Source organism: Callospermophilus lateralis, chromosome 6 (assembly GCF_048772815.1).
Source record: "Callospermophilus lateralis isolate mCalLat2 chromosome 6, mCalLat2.hap1, whole genome shotgun sequence".
In the NCBI taxonomy this organism is placed as follows: Eukaryota; Metazoa; Chordata; class Mammalia; order Rodentia; family Sciuridae; genus Callospermophilus; species Callospermophilus lateralis.
Genome location: NC_135310.1, coordinates 87,467,591 through 87,490,301, shown reverse-complemented (window position 1 = coordinate 87,490,301; position 22,711 = coordinate 87,467,591). Strand labels below are relative to the sequence as shown.

General features: G+C 36.0%; 1 protein-coding gene across 1 annotated transcript in view; it reads left to right on the top strand.

The window, feature by feature from the left end:
- Positions 1 to 22,711, top strand: part of Cd109 (CD109 molecule) — a 128,189-nt gene that overhangs the window by 70,645 nt on the left and 34,833 nt on the right. Inside the window, exons 15-23 of the mRNA XM_076858494.2 lie at positions 2,036 to 2,188; positions 5,957 to 6,031; positions 6,590 to 6,650; positions 7,964 to 8,105; positions 8,975 to 9,092; positions 10,971 to 11,084; positions 12,820 to 13,038; positions 13,813 to 13,957; positions 17,755 to 17,931. Of these exons, the coding sequence (XP_076714609.1) occupies positions 2,036 to 2,188; positions 5,957 to 6,031; positions 6,590 to 6,650; positions 7,964 to 8,105; positions 8,975 to 9,092; positions 10,971 to 11,084; positions 12,820 to 13,038; positions 13,813 to 13,957; positions 17,755 to 17,931 (1,204 nt within the window). The remainder of the gene's footprint in view (positions 1 to 2,035; positions 2,189 to 5,956; positions 6,032 to 6,589; positions 6,651 to 7,963; positions 8,106 to 8,974; positions 9,093 to 10,970; positions 11,085 to 12,819; positions 13,039 to 13,812; positions 13,958 to 17,754; positions 17,932 to 22,711) is intronic.

Genomic DNA, 22,711 nt, shown 5'->3' with positions numbered 1-22,711 from the left:
ATGAGCACATGAAAAAAAATCATGCTGTCCATTTACAACTACAAAAAAAAAAAAAAAAAACAAGAAAGAAAAGAAAAGAAAAGACTATATTTTGTTAGCTTCAGAGCCCAATTTTTACTTCTAGTAATAGTAGTCACTTGACAAAAGTGAATTTTAAAGTAGGAGTCATGGAGGCTTAACCAAGGAGACACATTTCTGAAAGTGAGATCAAGCTCTAAAAGTAGTAACAGTGTACAAGATCATGGACATTGAGGAAGCAGAGTGTATTGATAGCATATTTCAAGAAATTTCTTAGACATATGAGATAGGAAATTAGTTTCAGTTCCATTTGCAAAGATATATCTTAAACTTTTATGCAACGATTATTGTACTATGCAGAAACTGCATGAATCATAATAGAAGGTGTTTAGGAGAAAATTTGTGAATCTTTGTTGATGTTCAACGATGACAATGGAATGAATGAATGAGATATAGAAAGTGATAAGAAGATGTACATTTAGAAATTATCCACATAGAAGTGTAAGTTGAAGCCATGGGGTGTCTGAGGTTCAGAGAATAGAGTGAACTACAAGGTCTAAGACAGCCTAGAATACACTACTTCCCACCCTATAACCCCTCTCTCTTTTAGAGTGTAGGTGAAGAAAGTAAACTAGATATGATGGCTTGAGGAGTGTATTGCACCAGATCAGATAGGCAGGAGGGGAATACTTTAACTCAAGACTCTACAATGAACTAGAGATTGAATTCAAGTCTATTGAAACAAAACGCAGGAGAGTGTTAAAGCACTGGGTGAATTAAAATAAAAGTACTGGAGGTTGTTGTGGGGATATCGTAAGTGTTTAGACCCTCAGTTTTTGCTAATTGGCACTTACTGAAGTTGGCTCCCACTTTTCCATTGAGACTAAGAAAATAGCTGAGACTCTGCCTTTCTTCTTTCTTTCTTTCTTTTTTTGAGAGAAAGATATATATATATATATATATATATATATATATATATATATATATATATAGAGAGAGAGAGAGAGAGAGAGAGAGAGAGAGAGAGAGAGAGAGAATTTTTTAATATTTATTTATTTTTTAGTTTTTGGCGGACACAACATCTTTGTTTTGTATGTGGTGCTGAGGATCGAACCTGGGCCGCACGCATGCCAGGCGAGTGTGCTACCGCTTGAGTCACATCCCCAGCCCAACTTTCTCTTTCTTTATGATTACACTTTGAGAGGATGGCTCCCACCAGGCTATTTACATTTTAAAGAGTCAGAGAAAGAATTTGAATTGCCAGTTGTCTAAAGCAGATGTTCTAAGGAAAGGAACGTTGTGGGCTACAGTCAGGAAGAAGCCTAGGGTGACATTAAGGCCATCTTGGACAGATGGTGCCATCATTGATACAGGGGAATGTAGAGATGCTAGATGAAATGAGAGTCCCCAGTGGGAAGGGGCCTCATGACAAAGCCCTTTTGTTCAGCAGTCATGCAATGACTGACAGTTTCTAAGAAGTAGTAGGACCACACTTCATTGTGTGTAATGACAAGAAGTTCAGGTAGCCATGGAGACACAGGACACAGAGGTCTTGGACAGACCCTCCATATCTCACAGCCCAGCTAGTTCTGTGAGTCCTTGGGAACTCTCTGTGTTTATTCCCAAGTTCAGGTCACCTACACATAAGTACTTTAGGTTTCTTTCCTCTTTTGTGTGCCCCCTCTAGGATGTTGTCCTTCCCAAGTGTGCTAGACACTGCTATCTTATGTCAAGCATTGGCTGGGGGATGAAGAATGGGAGAGGGAGAGAGACAGGAAAGAGAGATGGGAAGGATAATTCAGATTTATAACTACTGTGAGAAGTTGACTTGCAAGTATGGGGGAATAGTTTTCTTTTCTTTTTGTTATTTTCTTATGTATGGTTTTAGAATTATCCCTGGACCAAGGCAAATAAAGAAATTTTTAGATTTTGAGTTGTTGATCTGTTATTGGTAGAGTATGTAAGTAATGATTTTTAAAAAGTGAAATCAACCAATCTTATTTCCTCCCTTTCTTAGATAAAGCTGTTTTGGAGCAAAGCTAATGCTGAACCTTCTGAGAAAGTCTCTCTCAGGGTCTCTGTAACACAGCCGGACTCAGTAGTTGGGATTGTAGCTGTTGACAAAAGTGTGAATCTGATGAATGCCTCAAATGATATTACAATGGAAAATGTGAGTTTAGCTTTTTTTAAATTATACACTTTTTTTTCTTTTTTAAAAAATTTGTTCTTTTTAGCTATACACGACAGAGTGTATTTTGACACATTATACATTCTAATTAGTATCCCAACTTGTGGTTGTACATGATGTGGAGTTTCACTGGTGGTATATTCATATATGAACATAGGAAAGGGATGTCCGATTCATTCTACTGTCTTTCCTGTTCCCATTCCTCCCCTTCCCTTCATTCTCATATCCTTTTTGTCTCCATGGCATTTCCTTCTCCTCCTCTACCCTGACCAGATGATGGTGTCGTTTAATTCTGTATTATTATGGATTGCCCTCTATGTTCTTTTTTTCAGTTTTTAATTCTGCAAATTTGTATCCACTCTTTTTTTCTTCCCATTTTATTTTTTTATCTCTTTCTGGGACTCCTATTATTCAGAAATTTGGCATTTCTACTTTTATCCTTTGTATCTCCATTTTTTGTTTCATGTTTTCTGTCTCTTTTTCTGTAGTTCTCTGAGAGTTCTTCCATTGATTCTTCCAGCTCTGAGATTATTTATTATCTTATCTATTCTACTTTGATAAATTTTATTTTTTCCTTTATGCTGGCTGTGATTTTCGTTTTTGTTTTTAACTTATTTTTATTTTGTTAGCTATTATATTTTTAGTACCTGTTTTTCATTTGGGTCGTATTTTTTGTTTCTTTTTTCTTTTTCTTGGTAACAGGGATTGAGCCCAGAGGTGATTAACTACTGAGCAACGTCCCAGCCCCTTTTTGTACTTTATTTAGAGACAGGGTCTCACTGAGTTGCTTAGGGCCTCACTAAGTTGCTGAGTCTGGCTTTGAATTTGTGATCTTCCTGCCTCAGCCTCCATAGCCATTGGGATTATAGGTGTATCCCACTGCACCTGGCTTTTTCCTTTTTCATATTACTAATATTTCTCTTATATCTCTTTATGCATGTTTACTAGGCTTATTTTAAATTCGTGAGTTGATCTTTTCAACAATAATGCTTCACATGCCATATGTTGTCCAGTTGGATATTTTTCTTTGGTAGTTATATAACCTTTGGGTGTCTTTTGGGTGTCTATCTCCTTTGATAACATCTATTGGGGGAAAACTGAATACCAGGCTCCAATTATTGGTGTAGGTCCTGGGATTTTAAAGATAAAGAATGGGTTGAAACTCATTACTCTTGTTCCTTTTTTTTTGCTATGTGCTTCTATTCAGAGTTTCACTTAAACTCTTAGGGAAATGAAGCACTAGGAAGAGATGATGATCCAAGCCCTGAGGGTTTGGAAGAGTTGGGGAGGAGGGTCTGGCCATGTTTTTCTCACATCAGAAATGTCCACCTGCTATTATCTTTGGGGCATCTACAAGGGCAGTTAGCTGCTGTTGATCTTGACAGGGAAATTGAAAAGAATGATTTTCCTGATGCTATCTCCTGGAAAGAAGCAACAGCAGAATTATAAAAACTTTCCTCCATCCTGTCTCCTGATTTCTCTTTAGTTATCTTCTGCCTCAGACTGAAGCCATTTGCTTCCTTCCAGCACCAGTTCAAGATATCCTCCACTCTTTTGGGGATTTTCGTATCTCACTCATCCAAATTTTCTGTTTGCTTTTATTATTTCTCCAGAGTTGACTCTGAAGGTGGGAGTTAGGAGCCTGTGACACCAGTCTGTCCTGGCTTCCCTGTTTCTTGTTGAGTGTTTAGAGTACTTCAATTGTACTAGATCTTCCAGGAACAATTCTTAGGCATTAGCCTTCCCATTGTTAGCTTGTGCTGCAGCTTTGCAGTGCTTTTTATTGAGGCAGTGAGAAAAGGAGGATTGCTTTATGAGATACATGCTGCTTCTTGATTAGTTAACATCTGTTCCTACTTGAGTGAGAGCAGAAGCAGATCTTCAAGTATTTGTATTTTGTGGCAGAGCTAGAGTCATGAAATTAAAACCTTTTCTCTCATTATGTCTGACTCTGGCCCTGGCTCCATCATCTATGGTTGGCCTAACTACATTTGCTAGCTTTTTGAGACATGATGAAACTTTTTGTTTTCTCATTTGATCGTTTTCTTATTGGTGCCTGGTATGGTTTGGATTGGAAGTGTCCCCTAAATGTTACTGTGTTAATGTAGGAATGTTCAGAGGTGAAAAAATTAGGCTATGAGAGTTGTAACCCAGTCACTTAATGGGTTAATACTTTGAAAGGATTACCATCCTAGTGGGTAACTGTAGCCAGGTGGGTCATGGCTGGAAGAGGTGGGTCACTAGGGGCATGCCTTGGGGATTATAGCTTGTCCTCCTGAATCCTCCTTCTCTCCCTCTTTGCTTCCTGGCCACCATGTCTTAAGCTGCATTCTTCTGCCATGCTCTTCCCCATGATGCTTTGCTTCACCTTTGGCCCACAGCAATGAAGTCGGCTGACCACGGACTGAACCTCTGAAACTGTGAGCTCAGAATAAACTTTTTCTCCTCTAAATTGTTCTTGTCAGGAATTTCAGTCACAGCCACAAAAAACTAACACAGTGCCAGATCATCATGTTCGCTTAATGCGGATGTATCCATGGTTATTAGCTGAAACAGAGGTTGCAGGTGTTTAACTCTATCCTAGAATGAATTTTTTCAACTTAGATTCTTTCATGGTTTTTACCTTTATCTCAGTTTGTCTTGGTCAATGCTAATGTAAATAGGGAGAAGTATCAAAACTGACCTAAAAAGATATAATACTTTAATTTTGTTATTATAGTAAAACACGTGTACCATAAAATTTGCCCCTTTTATTATTTTAATGTACAATTCAGTGGCATTAATTTCTTTGCAAAGTTGTATAACCACCATTAGTATTTCCAAAACTTTCATTGCTCCAGATATGCTGTAATGTTCAGGCAGTAATTCCCCATTTTCCCCTGGCCCTGACCCCTGGCAACCTCTAATCCACTTCTGTCTTTTATGAATTTGATTGGTTTACCTATTTATTTATTCTAGACATTTACTTTTTACTTCTACATTTTGGCTATTGTGAGTAATGCTGTAATGAACATTGTATAGAAGTATCTCTGAGTGTTTGCTTTTGGTTCTTTTTAGTATGCATCTAGGAGTGGAACTGCTGAGTCATATTCTAAATTACATATTTAACTTTTTGAGGAAAAAGAATGAGAGTTTTACTCACTCTTTTAGCCTATTTATCTATTCTTGTTAGCAATGAGTACTATTCTTAAAAAATAATAATATTTCTAATGTTATTATTATTGGTATAATTTGGAAATATTATCTTATTGGTATAATTTGTATTGCTTTGATCATCAATGAGGTTGAATATTTTTTCTTCCTATTAATAATTTATATTTTCTATTTTCTGAATTGTCTGCTTAGGTTATTGAAAAAATTAGGTAAATGATATTTTATAGATATATTAATTGCCATCCAGTTTAAATATCTCTGCCAGATAATTTTTAATGCTGACCTTTATATGTTGATCTGTCAATCAGTGACATTTAAGTTCCTTCTGGGCAAAACTCAATTTTGCACTTGAAAGAGTTCTGGATTGCTAAGCAGAATAAAAATAAGTTTATTAAAATTGGTTGGAAGAACTATAATTCCAACCAATTGAATCATGAGCAGAACATTCACATATTCATTACTCCTTGATTTGAATCATTTTCAAGTTTAATAAGCCTGGGGGCTATGACTAATCTAAGTTACTTATAAGAAATGATGTGGAAGATAGAAAGTATTGATATGAAACTAATCATTCTGTGTATTTTATCTTCTTTGTAGGTGGTCCATGACTTGGAACTTTATAACACAGGATATTATTTAGGCATGTTTATGAATTCTTTTGCTGTCTTTAAGGTATGTTCAGTTTTATCTATAATTTGGGGGGCTGGGGATGTAGCTCAGTTGGTAGAGAGCTTGCCTTGCATGCACAAGGCCCTGGGTTCAATCCCTAGCACCGCAAAAGAAAAAAAAAAGTATTAGATTTGTTCTATAATTTGAAGACCATAGTATCTTTTACTATATCAAACACTATCAGAATTAATAATCATTATGAAATGTTAACCTTTTATTATATGTGTCACTAAAGTGCACTATTACATAAGTATAATTGGAGATGGAAAGATAATCATCCTTTCAGTTTTAAAAGTAAATGGAAAAATTCACCATTAGAGAGAGAAATGGAATTATCACTAAACAAATAGTTTATTTCCTTCATATTACTTTCTTTGACTTTGAAATGGCTGTTCATGCATATGAGAGAGAGAGAGAGAGAGAAAGAGAGAGAGAGAGAGAGAAACTATGTATCTAAGCTCTCAAGAATGGGCAAGAGTGAATCTAGAGTGTTGGAGACTTCTGTGATTAGAGAACATCTAAATGTTTATTTTAAAAGAAAATTAAAATTATTTTTTCTAGGAATGTGGTCTCTGGGTGTTGACGGATGCAAACCTTGTGAAGGATTATGTTGATATTGTTTGTAAGTAAAAACTGGCAGTATGCTTGCAAGATATTTGTCTTTTACATCAGACCTTTAGTATTACGTTATACAGGTATGGATATTTTCTGGTTGAACATGAATATTGTATCTTAAAATGTTTGGAATTTAACATACTTGGAAGTACATCTGGGTCATGACATAAAATGTTCTTCTGAGCTCCTGTCTTTGAAATGTATGCTTTTCATTTGTTTTGTGTAATCCTTTGAGGTGGTTATATTTTGAACATATTGGTTCCAATTTGTATTGAAAGCTGGGCTATTATTTTGGAACTACTTCAAAGGAGAAACACAAATGTTTTGAAACATTTGTGTTCTCTAGCTTTTTGATGTTCACTCAGAAATAGCCCAGATGCCAAAAGTAGATTCTCTCTCTCTCTCTCTCTCTCTCACACACACACACACACACACACACACACACACACACACACACTTCATCCGTGGAGTTGACCACTGAAAAATAAAAGAAAAGTATACTCTTACAAAGAAATAATAAAATATTTTGACTGGAGGAAATGTATGCATAAGGGTGGTTAACTGTAGAAGCTATTCCCTCTTTTTTTTTAGGTAAAATTTACTAATATCATCTTGAAAGTGTTCCAGAACTATCACAGTTCCTCTGTCTGAATTCCCTGTTCTCAATTACTCTGCACTCAGCCCCAGGCTATCTGGCTTTCCGTTGGTTCTTGTCACCCCTTGAGCCTCTGTTCTGAAACTTAAAAAATATTTCATAGTTTTAAAGATTTATGACTTTTTATGATATTTATTTATTAAAAACATGTGCTACTCTTAATTTTCCTCATACAATTCTCTATCCTACGAGCCTTCCAAGAATCTGTCTTTATCCATTTTCCAGTCTCTGTTTTTATGCATCTTTTTTCATCTCTACTTATCAAATCCTGCCCAACGCCTGCTATAGTCTTTATTTTATTGTCAGAACTAAGGAGATAGAAAGAGAGGAGTAGAAAAATTATAAATGGTTTAAAAAAATGATATTTTTAAATACTTAAAAAAATCAAGTTAAAAATTTAAGCATTTGAACTGTAAGCATTTTTTTATTATTATTGGTCATTAGGGACAGGAAACAGTTTAAAAAAATTATTTCTGGCTCTGAGGTGTTTGGTAAATCACTTGACTTCTCTGCCTATCAGATTTCTCATCTGAGAAAATGAGAGGGTTGGACAAGACAGACTAAGATCTCCTGCAGCAGAGAGGGGCTATGAGTCCATGCACCAAGTTTACAATTCATTTTCTCCCATGACTGTTTTTCTAACCACTATCAATATTTGTTTTTAGATGATACTGCAGAGTATGCTGAGATGTTTGTGGAGGAAACGCAGGGGTATCCAGTAGATATTAATGATTTTTCTTCATTTAGCAACCCACGTGTAAGAAAGCATTTTCCAGAGACTTGGATTTGGCTAGACACTGATATGGGGTAAACATTTATAAAGTTCTTTGTTCACACATATTTCACTTAGTATATGTTTTAAATAAGGTTTGCTCTTTTTCTAGAGGGCATAGTACATAGTTGATGAAGAACTAAGTAGACCAAGAGGATTTTGTTTTAGGATGTTCATCAAATCTAACTGTAGTATTTAATAAAGCCACATGGAAATTATGGCAGGAGATTATTAACAAGAAGATGATAGGTCTTTTTATTTTTAATCCCCTAATGAAGTGTGATTTTAACTTTGAAGTCTCATAATTCTCACTGGAGAAAAATTGCTGGACATACATTTGTTGCCATTAGGTGAGAAGCACTAGTGATCACCTCCTGGACCACGGCAGTGCTGCTACTGATACTCATAGAACATCCTCAGGGGAAGGAGGGACATGGGGGATGGAAGGAATTCAGCTTCACTGCTAAAACACTGTGCTACCTGATGAGATAAATTGTGTTCTACACAGTAATATATAGATAGCTATTTAGGAATACTCTAAATAATCTCAGAAAAAAATAAGTAACAGTATTTATAGGGATATAGAAAAGTAAGTCTTCTTCAAACTGAGAAAAAATTGGAGTTTGAAAATATGTATTTATTCTTTATATAAAATTTATGAAACTACAGTGGTAATTCTGAAGATATAAATATTATAGAAAGAATTTATTGGAATTTGAATTAGTATGAAATATTATGATCTCTTTTTTGAGAACTTGGGACCTGCTTTTTTTATGCTAAATGGTTTTAAATTTAGATATATAAGTGATATATAAAATTAAAATTCTTCCCAAAATAGTTGTTGACTTATTTTGAAATATGTCAGTTCTCGGTTTTGTAATTTCTATGTTTGTCTTGATTTCAGATCCAAGATTTACCAGGAATTTGAAGTTACAGTACCTGACTCTATCACTTCTTGGGTGGCTACTGCTTTTGTGATCTCCGAAGACTTAGGTCTTGGATTAACAACTGCCCCAGTGGAGGTAACCTATGGAGGGGCTGCTTATTACTGTTACAGTACCATGAAGCTAAGGAAGTTCCAGCTACTCAACAGATTTTTAAAAAATGATTGCTTATAATGTTTATCATAGTTTAGAGATTTTTTTGATTTTTCCTTTCTGCTTTTCATCTGTTTTAAATTTTAGAAAGAGAGCTATATTAGAGTGTTAAGTGGTAAGTGTCCATATTAAGATTAGGATAGAAAAGTTTATTATGGATGTGCTCTAACAACTTCCAATGGCCAGAACAGAGAGAGGAGAGAGAATTTCCATGTGTCCTTCATGGATGAGCACAACTTCTCAAGATGTCCCCTAGTAGATATGCCATCACATCTCGTTTCTAGTTACTAAGAGGAATAACATGACTATGAATGGCCAAAGACCAATACTTCTCGCTTCTGTTATTCTTTTTCTTTTTAATTCTTTTTAGATGTTAATGGACCTTTATTTTATTCATTTATTTATATGCGGTACTGAGAATCAAACCCAGTGCCTCACACATGTGAGGCAAGCACTCTACCACTGAGTTACAACCCCAGCCCCTCACTTCTGTTATTCTTTATAACATATTTATTTTGCCTCTTTAGCATCCCAAAATGAAATTAGGAGAAAGCATAACATACCTATATATACAATTTCAAAAAAGTTAACATGATGCCTTAAGTGAGATACTAAGAGAAATAAAAAGAAAGTAACACATGATAACATGATATGTATTTCAATATGTTCATGATCAGGCATTGTTGCACTAAAGATACAGGGAAATTTTAAATGCTTATGCCATGCCTGGAATCACCCTGTGTGCAATACTACAGGTGTGTTTTGATGTACATGTATTGTTTCAGCAACTCAAAATCCTTGAGTGGTGCTGCCTGTAAATTTCTGAAATGGTGAACAACTTTTGGTAAAGTTACAAACAAACCAAAATACATTCTTCTCTTACAAAATAGTTGTATTCAGAAAAATTTAGTGTCGTCATATTTAAATTGGAATTATGTAGTAAGCTTAGGTCATTTTAAATAGGTACTTTAGCTATGTGCATATCTAAAGAAACATTCAAGAGTCCTGAGGAATATGAAACAGTCCTTCATTGTTTGGGTCGGTCCTAATATTGCAGACCTTCACCCACTAAGTGCCAGTAGCATCCTCCAATCATCGTGATGACCTAAGACACGTCACAAATGTCCAAAGAAACCTCTAGAAGGAGTTACTGTTTCCAGTGTGACCATGGCTTAAACTAAACCTCAGAGTCAGGGGAGGGGCTCAGCCTCCCCTGCAGGACTTAGCCAACATTTTCAGAGTTGGACCACCTGGAGGAAGCACACGTGGATGTGTGTGTCGAAGTAAACTGTCACCAGGCCGGCTGTGTTGAGGTTTACCACACTAGTCTAAAACAGAGACTGTTGATTTGGGCAATGGCTTTCAAAGCAGATGATGGAGTCAATATAGCATAAAATAAGAGCAACTTGCTTCACTATTAGACAGCAACTTGCTTCTGGTTTCTCTACTTGCCTCGTAACTTGAGGTTCTACTAGTGACAGATTCCATGAACGTTACTTTGCTATTTAATAGGAGCATAGAGTCTTTATAGATTTATAATGATTAAGTGGAATAATTTGTGAAGTGCCTTCTTCCTCTTAGGCATTTAATAAAGTGTAGGATTAATTATGTTGAATAACACAAATCAAGACAATTTGATATAATTTATTTGGGAAAAGTTGTTATTTGCCTTCTGTTGGTAGGAAAGTGGACAATTCTAAGAGGACTTGTAAACTTCACAGGCTTTGTGAGATTGTTTTTAATTGTATATAGTGTGAAGCATTTGACCTGAATAAAAATATATACTCACTGTGTTCTTTCCAGCTACAAGCCTTCCAACCATTTTTCATTTTTTTGAATCTTCCCTACTCTGTTATCAGAGGTGAAGAATTTGCTTTGGAAGTAACCATATTCAATTATTTGAAAGAGGCCACTGAGGTAATGTGTTTAAGGTTTTGTTGCTTGTTTATGTTTCAGGAGAAAACATGTGGATTAGCATGGGTAGTGTTTGCACATCTGTGCTTCTAGGCATGCTGTACCTTTCTGGGAGATTAATATGGATGTACTTAGTTAGTTGTTTCTTCTGTAGTAACGTCTAGGGAATCATTAGCAGGTCTGTGTACTTCCTCCTTGATTCCCAGCACAGGTTCTCCCCTTCAGCCACAGTCCTTCCTTATGGTCTTGGAGGCATGCCTTTCTCTCTCTTGTCTACCCGACCCATGTTTCTCCCTGGTCCCCCAATCTAGAATGTATTGTCACATCTCACTGACGTTCTGTGCCCAGTGCATTTGGCAAATTTATCCCCTTCAGGACTTGGTTTGGAACCAAGATGCCTTTCCTGAGGAATCTAACCTGTTCTGCTGTGTTTACCGTCCCCATAGTTATACAGTATATTACACTTTCAAGGATTTATTTTTTGAGTCATGTGCTTTGTGTCTCCTTAGCTAGTCAATTCCTTGGAAGGCCTGGATGAGGGCCATTGCTTGTACTGTGCCCACAGTAGTGTTAACCAAATGGTTGATATTTTCCCCCAGAGTAATTAGGGATATGCAATTAACTTTATTGTATGGAAAGATATTTTTTTTTTTTTTGGGTACTGGGGATTGAACCCAGAGGTCTTTAACCACTGAGCAACATCCCCAGCCCTTTTTAATATTTTATTTATTTAAAGGTAGGGTCTTGATACATTGCTTAGGGCCTTGCTAAGTTGCTGGGGCTGACTTTGAATTTGCAATCCTCTTGCCTCAGCCTTATGAGCCGCTGGCATTACAGTCTTGTGCCACCACGCCTGACTGGAAATGACATACTTTTAAAAGTACTATATCTATAGAATAAAATGTTTAATATTATTATTATAATTACTACTACTACTTTTGGTGCTGAGGATTAAACCCAGAACTTTGTTCATGGTAAGCACACACTCTACTAGTGAGTCTTTAAAATTTTTAATTGTATTTTTTAAATGTAGTCAGCATGGTACAGTGTAACAAACTGACTGATTTGCAGTCAGAAGGCTCAATGTCCAGTCTGCCACGTACTAGCAAATAATTTAATTGTAGTTTCCTCATCTATAAAATGGGAATCATAACTATTATCTACACAAAAGTATTTTGAAAAGCAGTTGAGAAAATAGATTAGAAAATAATCTGTAAAATGTAAGGCTTAGAGAAATGCTATTCTTGATGAGACTAGCAACTTTGGCATAATTTACAAAAGTTTATAACCAAGATACACTTTAGAATTGATTTCTGAGTCACACTTTCCTTGGAATAATTTTCACGGAGATTCTCAATGGATGTAATAACATCTCATCTTGTTTGTCTCATTGTTTTCTGATGGAACAACACAGTTAATTCAGGCTGGTGGTGGTACCTACACCACGTTCTGTGTATAGCCTTATCATTCAATGGCTTTGCATAATGATAGAATTTAATGTAAGGGATAGGACTAGAAATGGAGGTGAAGAGTGCCTTTTCCCCAAATATCTTGAGGTAGAAAGGAAAGCATATGAGGATTTGAATGAGGATTTTCCTTTTCATTCTCTCATTGGCTGAATTTTTGCATCATCTTTCTCTTGTTTTGAGCTGCAAGTTATAACGCACTTATGGTGGTGGTAATACACTTTGCTAAAGAGCACTTATTATACAAAACCACAGGTATTTTTTTCTTCCAGGTTAAGGTAATCATTGAGAAAAGTGATGGATATGATATTCTATTGACTTCGAATGAAATCAATGCCACAGGACACCAGCAGACCATTCTGGTTCCCAGTGAGGATGGGGCAACTGTTGTTTTTCCTGTCAGGCCAACACATCTGGGAGAAATTCCTATCACAGTCAGGGCTATTTCACCCACTGCTTCTGATGCTATCACCCAGAGGATTTTAGTAAAGGTAAATATTTGGAGTCCAAAATAAATGAAAATACATATGTGGAATTGGAAAGGACAAAGAAGATGATTTTTCTTTTAGTTAAGTTTGTTGGCAAACATAGTACATTTTTCCCTCAATCCTCCTGATAATGCCCAGTTGTTTTCTCATCTCTATGTAAAAATATAACATATATGCTTAGAAATAATTGCCAGTATACTCTTTAAATTTAATCAGGACAGTGAGTTTCAAGATCACAAAGTCTCTTTCATAATCATTTACATCTTTAGTCTTTGTTACATTGGGATCCTATTAAATCATGGTCAGATTGATAAGTAGATTTGAAATTTTGGAATTCTCAATGCCTGTAGAAGATATTCTGTAGACTGTCTTAGAAGACATTCTGCAGAAAAAGACAAGTCAGCATAGCACATGTGCATTTAGATTCTGGAGTGAGAGAGCCCTCATTTTGTATCTCTGCCCTGCTGAATGTGATTTTGGATGAAATATTTACTCCCTCTCTTTTGATAATAAATAGAACTACCCTATACGTTTTTTTTTCTCATCAAAATTTTACTTTTGTCGTTCTACCACAGTCTGTGAAACTTTTTTCTAATTCAACTAGAAGGTAAACACTTAACAGATTTGAAGTCAGAATTAAGAAATGGTAATTACTTATCTAGCTGTACAGAAACTGTAGAACAATAGGCCTGGTGTTTGTGTTCATATCTGCATATAGTTCTCTGTAAATAGATGTGCAGAGACCATATTAATTGTGTTCCTTTTTTTTTTCAATAGGCTGAAGGAATAGAAAAATCATATTCACAGTCCATCCTACTAGACTTGACTGACAACAAACTGCAAACTACTATGAAATCTTTCAGTTTCTCATTTCCTCCTGATACGGTCAGTGGCAGTGAAAGAATTCAGATCACTGCAGTTGGTAAGAGTATATTCCCCTCTACTGATTAATTTGTGTGTAATAATATATATTATTCATTTATTTATACATGTATTTTCTTAACTATTTATGAGAATTTTAATTGGTCCCAACTGATGATTATGTTAGAAAGGTTAGTAAATTATGTGTCCTAGAATAGCTCTTCTCAGTCTTATGTACATACGAATCAACTGGGGATCTTGTTTGAAAGCCCTCTTGGTGGGAGCTGGGATTTTACGTTTCTAATCAGCTCCCAGATATATTAGGGTAAAGCTTCTGGCATATCACACCATGAATAGCAAGGTGCTATCCTGCTGTGGTTGGACAAAATGGTTGTTCCTAAAAGTACAGCTTCTTAGCTCTTGTCCACCGGTGAGTATCAGAATCTTCTGTGAAGCTTGGTAAAGACACAGATATCTATGCTTTACTCTAAACCAATTATAGTAGAATTTCTTGGGCTGTGGGTAAGGCGGGTACAGTGATTGTAATAACCAAGGGCTGGGAGCTACTGCCTAGAGCAGTTAGTTCTCTGCAGGACACAGGTTACCTTGAGGATAAGAAACTATGCACTGACTCTAGTTATGTCTCTTAGTAACTTAAGTGCCTTGAATCTAAGATACTTTAGAATTAAACATAACCTTTGCACACTGGTGTCTTAGGGTTCTCTAGAGAAACAAAATCTCACATTAATTTCATCCAGAAACACCCTCACCAGATACACCCAGGAACAATGTTTAGTCAGGGCACACCTGTCCTACTCAAGTTGACACATAAAATTAACTACCACATCGAATAGGTCCTTCTAAATGACATAGATGAATACTCTTATAAATTATATTTTACAAATAACTGTAGAAAATGTATTAATTAAAGACATCTAAATAGTTTGTTAGGCCTTTAAGACACCAGGATGTCAGGCCTTCAGACTTTTTAAAAAATCTTACCTACAGGTGTAATATTTGAAAACACAAAGAACTAATCACTGTGCAGAGGACTTTATTTGAAGCCTGAGATATAATTCTTTAAAAGAATGAAAGCAGCTCTCTGTTTAAGAACATTCTGCCTATGCTTCTCTCACAGTGTTGGTATTCTGGGAGATGCAGAAGAAATACAGGGCAGGTACAGTACACATCTGCATATGCACATATAGAAGAATCCCTGAATTTTTTAAAAATATTCTTTTTAGTTGTAGATGGACACAATACCTTTATTTTATTTTTATGTAGTGATAAGGATTGAACCCAGTGCCTTCCATACGCATGGCAAGCACTCTACCACTAAGCTACAATTCCAGCCCAGAATCCCTGAATTTTAAATGTATACTACCACTCTCTAAATAGGAATGAGTCTGTCCTATCTAGGGTCATGAAAATACTCAGAGGTTTAACTTTTTTTGCTGAATGCAAAGAGTGGATTTTCAAGTCTTATTTTTATATGATTAAAAAAACACTTTGAGGTCCAAAATGTATGAATTCTAGCTTGTTACTTTGGATTTTGAGATTGTAAATTTATGTTCATTTTGAATATTAAAAATGTAACTTTTCAGGGGTAATAATAAGAACTGTATTTTTTGTGTTAACATCTAAAGCTTAAGATATTTTGGCATGCCTGCATCTTGTTCATATGAAAGAGATCTCTTTTTTTGTATTTATTTTTTGTTAGGATCAGATTTTCACTAGTTATTTGAACTTGGCATGCTGTAAGTTTTCAAAGTAAATTACACAGACGAACACTCTTCTTCATACAGCTAACAACAGTAGGGGTCAAAATTAAAAACTCAAGCTGTATCTGAATTTTTACTTATTTCCCAAGGGTGTTTGAGTGTGGGTAGAAGAGTCTGTTAAGTATCTGTTTTGTCTTATTTTTAGCCTACCTTTGAAGAATATTCCCAATATTTTTTGATCCTAAAGGTCATTGGAAACTTATACTTGTTATTTCTACTTTGTTGCTGCCAAATAGAGGACAGTGAAAAGTACTACCACCCCTGTTTTAAGAAATAACATTTGCCAAGCATTTGTATTACGTTAATAAGAAATAAAAAGTTCTATTCATGTGAAGAATACAATAATAAAATATTTTGTTCATGTTTAAGAATGATGGGTCCTCATGGTCCATTTCTTACATTTTTATTCAAGATTTAAAGAAGAAATATTTTTTGCCTAATTTATGTCACTTTTTTTCATATTTTATTAACATGTTAACTTTATGATTTTATAAGTCACTGTGACATTTCTATACATACATATATCGTGCACTGATCATGTCCAACCTCCCTTATATATTCTCTCACTCTTTTCTCTCATTTCCCTTTCCCCAGTTCCCTTCTCAGTCTTTAGTAGGTCCTCTTTACTTTTAAGCTTTTTTTTTTTTTTTAATTTCTACATACAAAAGAAAACATGTGATACTGTCTTTCTGTATCTGGCTTATTTTGCTTACATGATGACCTTACATGTTTATCCATTTTCCTGCAAATGGCATGATGTCATTCTTTATAGCTGAATAATATTCCATTTTTGTGTGTATATATATCTATATATATCAGTTTCTTTATTCATTCATCTGTTGACACAAATAGGCTGATTCCATATTTTGGCTATTGAGGTAAGTGCTGCAATAAACATGGGTAAGGAGGTATCTCTTCTGTATGTTGACTTCATTTTTTCTGGATATATACTCAGGAGTGGGATAGTTGAGGAAGGAAGTTCTGTTTTTAGTTTTTTTGAGGAATGTCCGTATTGTTTTCCATAATGGTGTACTAATTTATATTTCCACTAATGGCATATTAAGGGTTCCTTTTTCTTCATATCCTTGCCATCATTTAGTTTTTTAATTGTTTGTTTACTTTTTGATAATAGTCACTCTAACTGGGGTGAGAATTAATCTCAGTGTACTTCTGACATGCATTTTCCTGATGGCTAAAAATATTGATCATTTCTTTCCATATATTTATTAGCTGTTTCCATTTATTTATCAGTTGCTTGTACTTCTTCTTTCAAGAAGTGGTTATTTAGGTCATTTGCCCATTTACAAATTGTATTATTCATTTTTTTTGTTCAGTTTTTTGAGCTCTTTTTATATTCAGGATTTTAAAACTCTTTCAGGTGAACAGATGATAATGAGTTTCTCACACTCTGTAGGTTGTCTCTTCACTTTATTGATTGCATGCTTAGTAGTGCAGAAGCTTTTAAATTTGATGTTATCCCATATATCATTGTTTCCTGAGCTTTTAGAGTCCTACCCAGGAAATCAATGCCAGTAACGGTGTTTCCTCTGAGTTTTCTTCTAGTAGTTTTATAGTTTCAGATCTTAGATTAAGATCTCTGATTAATTTTGAGCTGATGTTTGTACAGGGTGAGAAATAATGTGTCAAGTTTCACTATCCTGCCTATGGATATCTAGTTGGCCCAGCACCATTTAAGGGAGAGAATGTCCTTTCTCCAGTTAATGTTATGTTTTGGGCACCACTGTTGAGAATAAGTTGCCTGAAGGTGTGTGGATTTAGTTCTGGATCCTCTCTTCTTTCTGTTCTTTGGTCTATGTGTTTATTTTTATGCCAGTGTGCTGTTTTTGTTACTGTGAATGTCACATGTTTCACTGAGCTAAAAGTCTCCTAATTTATCATCTAATTTACAAGTTCAGTACCATTGCATTATTAGTTTTCTGGTCAGGAAATTTATGTAAAGATTCCACTCTGTTCTAATTGCTTCAGTGACAAATACCTTCTGTTTTCAGTGGAAGACTTGCCACCTGCAGATAACTGTGAATGATTATTGAATGGATTGCATGTCTTGTGCTTTCAGGAGATGTTCTCGGGCCTTCCATCAATGGCTTAGCCTCGCTGATTCAGATGCCTTATGGCTGCGGTGAACAGAACATGATCAATTTCGCTCCAAATATCTACATTTTGGATTACTTGACAAAGAAGAAACAACTGACAGATAATATAAAAGAAAAATCACTTTCATTTATGAGGCAAGGTAAACATTTTAGAAATATACTTTTATTTCTAATAAAAAGTTTGTTCTTCTTTTTTTTTTTTTCCAGGCAGGGTTTGCCCTAGACTATATTTCAGCCTAGATAGGTATTGTATTGGTGTGCAATGGTGGGACCAGATGGTGTTGAATGTGTTAGAAGCTGTCACCATCCTTCATCCTTCATGCAGCTAACTCTTCACTAACTGCTGCTAAGGTGTTCTCAGTGGCTTAAGCAGGTAGTTTCTAGAGGGTTTGTATTATAATAAGGGATCTGAAATTTAAAACTCTTTTAAAAATCTAAAGAAATGAGTGTTCTTTATTAAGTACACATTTATGGAGATCTCTTAGTGCCAGGGTCAATTCTAGTGCTGAGGGAACAGAGGAAGTTGGGGCCTTTCTTCTCAAAGAATTCCTGTCATTGGAGAAGACAGTGTCCTTTGATGGGGACTTGCTCACTGCATTTAAAATGTCCATCAGGTGGAATTTAGGAGAGAAGTGTTTGTATGGAGAGGGCCTTCCAGCTTCTCAGAAAATGCCATATTGGTGATGACTCTGCCCTGACTCTCTGAGAGGTGGCACTGTTTATTTTTTAACTTTTTATTCTATTTTTTTAGTTTTATTGATTTTATTTTTTAAAATACATGACAGTGGAATGCATTACAATTCTTATTATACATATAGAACACAATTTTTCATATATTTGTATATAGAGTATGTTAACACCAATTCATGCCTTTATACATGTACTTTTTTTTGCATTACAATTCTTATTACACATACATACCACAATTTTTCATATCTCTGTTTGTATATAAAGTAGGTTGACACCCAGTTTGAGTCTTCATACATGTACTTTGGATAATGATGTCCATCACATTCCACCATCCTTGCTAATCCCCTGCCCCCTTTCTTTCCTTCCTTCCCCTCTTCCCTATCTAGAATTCATCTAATCCTCCCATGCTCCCCCTCCCTACCCCACTATGAGTCAGCCTCCTTATATCAGAGAAAACATTCGGCATTTGTTTTTTTTTGGATTGGCTAACATCACTTAGCATAATCTTCTCCAACGCCATCCATTTACCTGCAAATGCCATGGTTTTATTCTCTTTTAGTGCTGAGTAAAATTCCATTGTGTTTATGTGCCACATTTTTTTTAATCCATTCATCCACTGAAGGGCATCTAGGTTGGCTCCACAGTTTAGCTATTGTGAATTGTGCTGCTATAAACATTGATGTGGCTGTGTCCCTATAGAATGCTGTTTTTAAGTCCTTTGGGTATAGTCCAAGGAGAGGGATAGCTGTCAAGTGGTGGTTCCATTCCCAGATTTCCAAGGAATCTCCATACTGCTTTCCATATTGGCTGTATCAATTTGCAGTTGGTGGCACTGTTTAGATACCAGATGGCTTGGCCACTTGCTAATATCCACAGTTACCAGGATTGAGAGCTTATTATGTAGAAGGCAGTATTCTAAGCAATTTACATCTAATATCTCCTTGAATGCTCACAATGGATATTAGCATGACCCCATTTTTACAGATGAAGAAGTGGAGGCACTACATGACACCTTGACCAGGGTCGTGTAGCAAGTCAGTAGCAGAGCTGAGATTTGGACCCAATATCTGGCTCCAGAGTCTGTGCTCTTAGTATTTACATCTAGGAGCAAAAATGAAGAATTCTGAGGTATTTTTAATAATAATAATAATAAAATTTGATTTTCTGGAATACTCCAAAAGTTATCCTGAAGTTACAGTTTCAGTTTTTGCATTTCCTTATTAGAGGACCTGCAGCAAGATCACTGTGTGACTGAATTTTTCCTGTCTGTGTGATTTGTATGCTGTCCATCAGAGTCATGAAGGTTTGAATGGTTTATACAAAATGATTGGAAAATGCTTATTCAGTATAATCTAAGTAAAGTACAGTTCAACGTTTTCCATTTCTTAAGTTCTTGTTTTTCCTTCTTATAGTGAATAGGTTAAATGCAAAGAGAGGCAAGCTGTTAGCCATTTTGTTAAATTTTGCATAAAAGAATTGGAAAACTCAGTAAAGACTGTTTTGATGTGAGCTTTTCTTGCATGTTCCCTTATTATTAGAGACCTGTTTAACCTAAAGTCTGTGTAATAATGGTAATAGCAACTAACCCCGTTGTAAAGCCCTGCACATGTTTCATTTAATTCTAGGAGGTAAATGGACTGCTATTTCTGTTTTATAGATGAGGAAATTGAGTCACAGAGAGGTTAACTAACTTACCTATGGTTATTCCCAGGTCATCTGGTTTCGTCCATGATCTTCCTCAGAACACTACAGGATAATTCTAGTTTGCAATGCTGTTAGGTTGTTAGAAACAGTGGGATAGAATAGAAGAAGACCAGGAATTGGACCAAGGTGCTGCAGTACCATTAATGTACTGAGGTCTTGGTGAATGTTCAGATAAAATGGTGAGAGAGAAACATGGGGTTCTGTGGGGAAGGTGACACCACAGGTTAGAATCTGCAGTGTCAGATTACAACAGTGTGAACTCTTAGGTGTTGAATTGAAGTAGATGAAGTACTGTCTGTGGGACTGGATGGTACACATAAAGGCTGAATGGGAGTCAAGGGGTTACATCAGGAGCAATGCATGCAGTTCATGACAAACTAGGGTGACCAGGATTTGGAATTAGGGCTAAATGTGACCTGAGTTCTGAGTGAACGGAGATACTGGTATATTTTCCTTCAGATTATGGCAAGGTCCTGCAGACACTGACTGGTTCTCAAACCCAGGAGGTGGTTTGCCCTTTAAGGACTCAAAGGTCTAGCAATTTACTTGTAGAGTTTCCCACTTAAAATTGCCATTTGTTATACATATATTTGTGGATTAGTTATATTTTAAATGCACACATATAAGAACTGTTTATTTTTCAAATTCTATCATAATTTTGTTTAAGAAGTGCTATTAGAGCTCTCTATGGCATATTGTGTGCCACACTTAAAAAATATGAGATCTTTATACATTGGTGTATTAGTTATATTTAAGAAGATGATTATCCTAAGTTAACTCTGCACATTTGAAAACAAGATCTGGTGTGTAGTCAAGATTTAGTTTGTTTGGTTTCAAGAAAAGAGTGCATTTAAGAAGCACACTGGTGTTTTTTAATTCATTATATTCACTCTTTGTGATATTTTAATACAGTGAAGTGAAATATTTCAGGAAATGCCATAATTTCATATCTATGTATGCTTTATGAACTTTGGCTAATCTAATACTAATGCTTTTGAAAGATGGAACCTTAAAGGAATAGTTTGAAACATTTAAGGAATGATAACTTGTCCTTTAAAGATAATTTGAGGGGCTGTGGCTGTGGCTCTGTGGTAGCGCACTTGTCTGGCATGTGTGAGGCTCTGGATTCAATTCTCAGCACCCCATATAAATAAAATAAAGGTCTATCACCAACTAAAATAAGAAAATAGTTAAAAAAAAAGATAATTTGAGATTGTGACATAGATCCTTGGCTCCGGGTCAGGAAAGATTTTTTTTAAAAAATGACTGGTCCAATTCTTTTCCAAAGAGCCCTTGCTCCAAAATCAGTGCTAGTTCCTTCAGGCCAATCCTGACTAGGCTGGTGCCAAACTGTAAGTTTTTCTAAAAGCAGCCCTCTGAACATCTCACTGATTACTTGGGAGCTTTCTTCACTTTTGTTGGTTGTTAGAAGGTGCATAGCAGCCAGAGGGCAAAGAAATGTTTGGTCTCTAAGTGCCAAATGGTCCTCCAAATTGTTCAGACCGTCCAGCACTACTGCTGTAAATAAAGCCTGTCTTCACTTGAGAGAAACTGGAGTCTAGGTGTTATAGCACTGGCTAAGGCGGCAGTCAGAACTGGGCTCTAAATCCTGGCTCCTACCTTGGGATTTTCTAGCCCTCTTGGAGCCTCAGTTTTCCCACCTGATACAGTTGACTTGAGAATGAAATATTTCAGCACTGTATTCAACAGTTAAGTATGTCAGTTATGAGAGTGGTTTCTTCTAACTCTGGAGTTAGGCTTGAAAGTCAGCAAACAAATCCTGTCCGTTCTACCTCTAGAAACAAATAAGAAATCCTTCCACCTCTCTCCATCTCAGGGCTCACTGTTCCAATTCTAATAGCATAGTGACTCATCTGGACTAATCCGTTGGTTGTCTAATTAGTCTTTCTGCTTCTGTGATCCCTCCTCTTCAGTATATGATCCCCATATATTATAAAAGGGATCTTTTGAAAATTTCTAGATTATGTAATTTTCTAGCTTAAAGTCCTCCAATGGACTACTGACTTGGGCCCCCCAGGTCCTGAGTGAACTGGCTTCATCCTCTATTTTTCTCCCCAACTGCCACCACTCTGCTTCCCTTTACTGCACTGTCTGGAGCATTCCCAGCTTCTAGCTACTTGCTCTTCCTTCTCCTGGAGTGCTCTTCCCTCAGATCTTTCCCTGTCTTCCTTAGTTAGCTGTGTTTTCCTCACAGTGACCTTCTCTGACCATTTAGTGACTCTGATTTACATTACTCCATTTTTTTTCCACTTAACATTCTTTAAAATTATCCTGTTCGCCATCTGTCTCCTACACTTGGAGAATGAACTCTGTGACAGGCTTTAACTGCGTCTTGGTTTTATTACTTTAGAGGTATCTCAGTAAATAGCCAATGGATGGATGAATTATCCATATTAACTTCTTTCTTTGGGCTTTAGATTCACCATCTTCATGTGGAGATGGGCCTAGAAGATTTTTGAAGCACTTCCATAATGTAGTGATTATCTGTAGACACTCAAGATTCCC